The sequence below is a fragment of the Chrysemys picta genome, chromosome 22 (assembly GCF_011386835.1).
Source record: "Chrysemys picta bellii isolate R12L10 chromosome 22, ASM1138683v2, whole genome shotgun sequence".
NCBI classification, from domain to species: Eukaryota; Metazoa; Chordata; order Testudines; family Emydidae; genus Chrysemys; species Chrysemys picta.
Genome location: NC_088812.1, coordinates 2,818,834 through 2,826,315, shown reverse-complemented (window position 1 = coordinate 2,826,315; position 7,482 = coordinate 2,818,834). Strand labels below are relative to the sequence as shown.

Sequence of the window (7,482 nt, the reverse complement as noted above, 5' to 3'; positions counted from 1 at the left end):
AAAACAGCGATGGTGCTTGTGGGCTCACGTGAGGGCGTTATTGGGCAGCGAGCTGTATTGCACACGGTGCAGCGGCTGCAATTGTTTATCGCACTGCGCGTGCACGTGCATGAGCCGCTGCATTCAATGCACCGCGCGCACCCAGGCCTGCTGCAGGAGTTGCTGCACAGGCAGCCCGTTGGCGTTGGCTCCCGGGACCCGCACTCACCCCCGGCCCGGCGGCGTCTGCTGCACTGCGCGCGCAGACAAGCCCCGGGCTCTCCGTTGGACGCGCATAATAAAGCACAAACCGCCGGGCGTCTGGCTGCTGGTGCAAAAGCGGCCGTGCGGGGAGTGTGTGTGTGGGGGGGTCCCTTTTGCATCGACCGCCCCCCCCCCCCCCCCTTTAGCCGCTTTGCTGCGGCTGGCGGCTTCCTCCTCCTCCCCTCCCCCACGCCTCGGCATTTCCGTCCTTCCCTCCCCTCCCCCCACTAGCCGCTGGGGGTGGCGGCGCGCTGCACAGGCCGGATGCGGCTGACTGAGTGGGCGGGGGCGGCCCGGGCGCTGAGATCACCGGGGGTATAAAAGCAGCCGAGCTGGGCGCGGCTGGGCTTAGTCGGGGCGGCTGGTCCGAGGCGGCGGCGGCGGGACAAAGACGTAGCTACAAAAGCCGGAGCAGCAGCTGCCGCCGGCGCGGGGGTGGGAAGACTCAGGTGCAGCCCCCCCCATCCCCTCCCCCCATTCTCCGGCCGGTGCAAAGGGCTCCGGCCACGTGCAAACAGCCCGGTGCGTGCACGAGCGAGCCGGGCAGCCGCCCCCGCCGGGATGGAGGTGCAGAAGGAAGCCCAGCGCATCATGACCCTGTCGGTGTGGAAGATGTACAACTCCCGCCTGCAGCGCGGCGGCCTGCGGCTGCACCGGAGCCTGCAGCTCTCGCTGGTCATGCGGAGCGCCCGGGAGGTCTATCTCTCGGCCAAGCTGGAGGAGGACGAGGAGGGGCGGCTCGGGCCGCAGCCCTGCCTGGGGGAGGAAGGGGCCGGCCAGCCCCCACTGCAGCCCGCCGCTGCTGCCTCCCCAGGCCCGCCGGCGCCGGAGGAGCGGGCAGCCCCCGCGGACCGTGGAAACGCCCCGGGCGCAGTCGATCCGGAGCCCATGGAGACGCAGGACAGTAGTGGGGACGCGCCCCCGGCGGCTCCAGCGCCCGGGGCCGGTAGGCGGCCGGCGCGGGGGGTTTCGTTGCCACCCCCGGCCAAAGCCAGCAGGAAACGGCGGAGCAGCAGCTTGGACAAGCCGGGGGCCGCCGAGGCCGGGCTGGTGCCCACCAAGAAGGCCCGGCTGGAGGCGGAGGAGGAGGAGGGCGAGCGGCAGCCCCAGGGACAGGACGGCCCCTTCCCCAGCCTGGCCAAAGTCCTGCAGACCCGCTTCTCCGGGATGCTGCGGGGCGGCCCGCCCAAGGGCCCCGAGCCCACGCCGGGCTGCCGGCCCGGGGACGGGGTACTCAGCATACTGGTCCGAGCCGTGGTGGCCTTTTAAATCCCCTTCCCCGCCGCTCGGGGGGACTCGTGGCTGGGGGACCTGCCCCGCGGCGCGCAGCGGCTCGCTCGGCTCCTGGCGGGAGCCATGGGGCAGGAGGGGGGTCGCTTTGGGGGGCGCAGCCCCCTCTCCCTGGCGGAGGGGGGGCGGGAGCCGGCCGTGCCTCCCGGGGCGGGAGAGACACACACGGAGGCCGGGCATGGAGCGAGAGGGCAGCGGAAGGAAGATCGGACTTTCCCCTCCCCACCCTGCTGGGTCCAGGGGGGAGGCGAGACAAAAGGATCTGCCGGAGCGGGGACCGAGAGACGCCGCCGCTTTGTGTGTGGGGGGGAGCGGGGGGGGGGGGGCACTTTGGCACAACTTCAGGATGGGGAAGAGAGACTCGCAAACCGGCCCGAGGTTTCCTGCCTGCTCCTCACAAGAGATGGTTTATTTTTGTGTAGAGAAATGTTATATCCTGACCTGGGATCCACTGGTGCTATTCCATAACCCCAACCCTGGGGGGGAGGGAGGGGTTGGGTTTTTTTTTTTTTTTTTGTAACTTGAAACTTTGGCCTCCTCCTCCTTGTTGTTCTGTGTCCTTGTGATGGCAACATGTTTGCTGGGGGGGGGCGGCAGACCTGGCGGCCCGATGCGAGCTAAAGGGGTTTCAAGAGAGCCCCAGGGCTGAGAAAGGGATCTTTTGTGTTGGGAGGGAGGGAGGGCTGGGTTTCTCTAGCCCCCCTCCTAGGCTTGGTTCTCCAGCACCCGCAGAAAGTGGGGTGATGGTGGAAGAGGGGTGTCCTGCTTACTCGATTTCTTTCCTCAGGGGTACTTTTAAAAAGTTTTGTTTGGTTTGTTTTCAAGAGGCCTTTTTTCTTTAACCAAGGATAAGCTCTCAAACCAGGATTCATTAAGGAAACTTCCCCCCCTTCCAGCCAGGCCTACCAGCTATGACACACCACTCATATGACCAGGCATTGCATCACACTGGGTCTAGAAGGGCCGCAGGGAATTTCCTGCTCCGACCGCCTGTCGATTTGTGTGTGTGTGTGTGGAGCTGGTTTTTCAAGGTGTGGGTGGGGTGTGTGTCAGCCTGACTCATTTAACCCTCTAAAGGAGAACTGAGACGAGGCTGCCTTGTGCTGCTGGCTCTTAAAAGAAAAAAAAATTAAATAAAGGTTTAAAAAAAAAAAAAAAAAACCTACGAAAGTCAGACTGTGGAGGGTTTTTATTTCCTCTTCAGTCTGGGGGTGGTGGAGGGAAGTTTCTTTTACTCCGAGGTTTGAGTTCTTTGAACTAATCAGTGTAAGATTATTAAACTTCTTGGTCTGAATTGCTGAAGATCAAAAGAGAAGAGTGTTTGAGAAGGGGAGAATTCCTGGTCACCCCCCATCACCCTGGAATCTTCAAAGGAAAATTATGACATGTTCAAATCCCCTTGTAAAACACTGAGAATTAGCCATCTCTTCCTGTTGTCATGGCGAGTGGGTCTAAGATCTGCCCCCCCACACACACACCCCACTGTCTTGTTTCAAATCAGATGCCCCTCAAGTTCTCTTCGAATCTAAGGAGAGGAGGGACATATCAGTCTGTTTGTGAATGTCATGATGGTTTCACATCATACCCAGGAACAAAAATCATTCTTTGCTTCCTGAATTTGCTAGTTGCCCACAGAGGAAACTAGTGAATGGATTAAAACAACCAGGAAAAAACCCTACACAGTTGAGATTTCTTTTTCAGTGTTACCCATGTGTCTTGAATGCTTGTAATTTATATCTGTAGTTCCATTTTTTTATTGTCTTGGGGGGGAAAAAACGGCATGGACTAGGCTTTCCTCCTCTATGGTGTCGTTAATTCTTTTTTTTTGTTAAATAAAAACCGTTTGTGAAACTGGTGCTGTTGTTGCACTCTGTGTTTGTCTGGGAAATGGGTGTTTTGTTTTTTGTTTTTTTAAGGCCTGGCTACATTTAGGGGCAGGCTTTTGGGGTTTGGCCTGTTCCCGGCTGGACAGGCTCAGCTGCCACGGCTGTCAGGCCTTGAGCAGAAACGAGAGGGGCTCCTAACCCCGCTCGCATAAGGCTGCCTGTGAATCCCGTTCATGACCGGAGGACCCAGGTGCTGTACACAGTGGAGGATCCACCGTGGAAGGAGTCTGATTCCATTGGTCCAGCCAGCATCCACCCCCTACTCTCCCTCCGGCTGCGTCTTGGCCTCTCTATCCCTTTGTGATCTCCTCTCCCCACCCCCCTGGCCTGTTGGGTGACCCCACAGCAGGGTGACAGAAATATCAAGTTGTGTAACAGTGCCCTTGGGTTGTGGGAGTGTCAACAGGAGAGGTTTAAATGGCCCAGTAACTGTAACTGGTTAGAAATATTCCCCTGTAAACATGGGACACTTGCCAACGGGGAGGGGGGGGGGAGTTAAAACTCTTGAGGTTGGGGGAGGGGTTGGTTCTGTGGCCCTGGAAACAGCTGGCATGACTTCCATGGAAGCAGACGGGCGAGCTGGGTGGCGAGGGGATTATCACAGCGAGATAAAATGGATCTTTTATTGCCACAGCCCAAGAGAGGCGGGTTAGCGGCACATCCGCTGGAGGCAGGTGCAGTCCCTGGGAGATGGGAGCCATGATCCTCCTGCAAAATAATCCAGCTGTATAGAAATGGGGGGGGTCCTGCAGCTGTGGTGGGGGATTGGGACACGCTGCCCTTGCTAGACGGGAGACAGGTTCACAATTGCTGCGGGTCGGGCATCGAAAGTGGAACCTGTGTTGGGGTGATCCAGCCCTGACGGGGCCACAAACGGGTAACGCTGGATGCCTGGACTGGAAGCACGGTTGGCTGGTAATTGAGCCAGGCCTGTTGGGGTTTCTTTGATTATTTTCCCAGCGCGAAAGGGGTGAAGACTCTGCGCTTTGTCTCCCGGAGCCGCTTGCCCCAGCTGCGGGTGACCGGATCGGTTCCTTGGCAGTGTTCAAAGCTAGGCGCAGGGTGCGTTCGGCCTCAGGAATTCTGCTCTGCGTGATCCAGACTGCAGCAAGGCGAACCTCCATTTTGCATCTACTCATATTGCCCACCCCGCCGAGCCAGGCAGGTTCATTCCCATCACCCCCAAAAAGCCCTGTGTAAAGGGACCCCATCAAAGTTAATGCATCTGGGCCCTATTTATACTGGTGCAGGCTTTTTACAGCCGGGGTGTGTATCTGTGACACCCCTAAGGGGTGTGTGTGTTCCCATCGACTGTAGCCTCCCCACCACGCTCCACCCCATGCTGGGAGTCTCCATAGCTCGTGCAGCCTCTGACCTTCCTAGACCTGTTCAAATCAAAGGTGTTTAGTACAGACGGGTCCACGATGCACCTGCTAGTGGTAAGTCTCTGTTTCTATTGTAGCCATTCCTGGCGGCCCTGTTGTGCAGGGTGCTGTACAAACACGTGCGCCCAAGCGCTCACATAGATGAGTGGCAGGAGGGGAAACTGAGGCACTGAGCAGGGGTGGGATTTGCCTCAGGTCACTGGTGGAGTTGGGGAGAGAACCCAGGCATCCAGCCTTCTCACTACTTCTCAGTTGCCTAGATGTGTGGATGCCCCAGCGCCACGTGTTTTGAGCCTGATGGTGCCATGTTTGCACTAGTGCAGAGTGAGTAAAGCACGTCTAGGTCAGTTTCTACCTCAGGTCTGAAGGAGGCAGGGCAGGGCTATCCCCAGTGTACAGGTGGGAAACTGAGGCACGGGGAGGCTAAATGACTTGCCCAAGGTCACATGGCAAGCATGTGACAGAGTAGGGCTGGGCTGCTGTGCCCTGCCTCTCTTTGCATAGGTGAAGTCCAAGTAAATTAAATGCCAGGGGTGGGGGGTGTTGTCACCCTTTAACAAGCATCTTAACTATGTATTTTTTTTAAGTTACCACAGAATAAAGCCCCCATCACTGAACTTCTCATTGGCATGTCATAGTCCCTATAGTGCAAACACAGAATGGGGAGTCTCCTGAAGCTCAAGCAAGAAGGGGGCCTGGGTGCAGGAGGATCTGAGTTTTGTTCCCAGTTGCTGCTGTGAGATCTGGTGTGTGGCGGGAGTGATGATAGCTGTCCTACTTGGAAATTCACGACTGATTTTTAAGACTCTGGGTCGAAAGCAGCCAAATTCTGTGGTTTTACAATCACTTTCTGTGGCGCAGTGCAAACGGTGGTGGAATTGTAAGCTGTCACTTTACGTTGGCTGGGGCTTTCCTGGGCCTGGTTGCAGGGGCTCTGCAGGGAAGTGCGTGATCTGGGCCGAGCAGCCAGGTTCGAGTAAGGTGGGGTAAATTGCATTTCTCTGCCTTAGGGAGCAGCCTGCATTTGTCTCTCGCTGGTTTTGGGTCCTTGCGTGTTCTCGGTCTGGATTCTAAGAATAAAAGTTGTGAGATGTCACAGCCTTCCAACGAGAGTATTTTGGGGGTTTCTTCTAGCTTCTGTGTGCATGTGTTATGATCAGATGAGTGACCTCCCCCCAGCTCAACTGAGCCTGTCCCCCTTTTCTGAGGGCAGCTCCCTGCATGATGGGAAAGGCAGTGGTAAGCTCCCGGGGTGCACTCAGAGGAGGTTTGTGGCAGGAAGGCAAAGGAGGACTGGGCAGGAAGTAGAGAGATGATGGGGAAGCAGCTGCCGTGGGACAGGATAGAGATGTGGGCTGCTGGGGGCGGGGGGGCTGTCTGGCAGAATCCAGCCTCCCTCCCCCCCATGCAGCTGCAGCAGGATCTGACAAGGGGGTGGTTTGGGCAGAATCCAGCCCTCCTGCCCCCGGTGCAGTGGTATTAGAGAATGACTTCCTTTCTAGCAGCCGCCCATCAGAGACAGGATGCTGGCCTGGGGCGGATGGGCTCGTTCTGCTTTGCTGATTCCCAGGCCACAGGCGAGGTTCCGGTGTTCTCACGGGGGCCGGGCACCCTCGAGCGCCCATGAGCCGGGGGAGGGGGGGGCAGGGAGCACACAGGGACCGGGTGGGGGGCAGGGAGCGCACATGGGCCCAGTGGCAGAGCCAAGAGGGTGATAGTTGTGGATCCTGGTTATTACAGCAGTGCCTTGGGCTGCAGCACTGTACAAATACTAGCAGGACCCTAGGGAACTGCCCCCCAGGGAGGCAGTGGGGTGTAATGGTTAGAGCAGGGGGGCTGGGAGTCAGGACACCTGGGTTCTCTCCCCGGCTCTGGGAGGGGAGTGGGGCTGGTGGGTTAGAGCAGAGGGGGCTGGGAGCCAGGACTCCTGGGTTCTATCCCCGGCTCTGGGAGGGCAGTGGGGGCTAGTGGGTTAGAGCAGGGGGAGCTGGGAACCAGGACTCCTGGGTTCTATCCCCAGCTCTGGGAGGGGAGTGGGGGCTGGTGGGTTAGAGCTGGGGGCCAGGACTCCTGGGTTCTATCCCCGGCTCTGGAAGGGGAGTGGGGGAGTGGGGGCTGGTGGGTTAGAGCGCGGAGGGGCGGGGGAGCTGGGAACCAGGACTCCTGGGTTCTATCCCCAGCTCTGGGAGGGGAGTGGGGGCTGGTGGGTTAGAGCGGGGAGGGGCGGGGGAGCTGGGAACCAGGACTCCTGGGTTCTATCCCCAGCTCTGGGAGGGGAGTGGGGGCTAGTGGGTTAGAGCAGGGGGAGCTGGGAGCCAGGACTCCTGGGTTCTATCCCCAGCTCTGGGAGGGGAGTGGGGGCTAGTGGGTTAGAGACCCAAAAGAGTTTATAGTCAAAGAGCATTAAGGCTTGAAGTGCAGCCTCCACAGTGCAGTTCCCATGGGATGGGACTTGCACAATTATCTTCCCCTCACCCCTGTGCAGGGCTATCTTTGTTCCAACAGGTGGGGAAACTGAGGCACAGAGGGCCAGAGTGGCTTACCCACAAGCCACTCTAACTACTAGACTCACTTCTCTCCTCGAGCTTGGCTGGATCCCAGGAGTCCTGACTCCCAGCCTCCCTGCTCTAACCATCAGACCTGGGAGGCGGTTCCCCGTGGTGCTAAGTGGGTCTGAG

At 58.7% G+C, this 7,482-nt stretch overlaps 1 protein-coding gene across 1 annotated transcript; it reads left to right on the top strand.

The window, feature by feature from the left end:
- Positions 1–566: 566 nt before the first annotated feature.
- Positions 567–3,388, top strand: IER2 (immediate early response 2). Its single transcript, XM_005310692.4, has one exon. It carries the CDS (start codon positions 805–807, stop codon positions 1,510–1,512), a length of 708 nt encoding a protein of 235 aa, XP_005310749.1. The 5' UTR covers positions 567–804; the 3' UTR covers positions 1,513–3,388.
- The last annotated feature ends 4,094 nt before the right edge of the window (positions 3,389–7,482 follow it).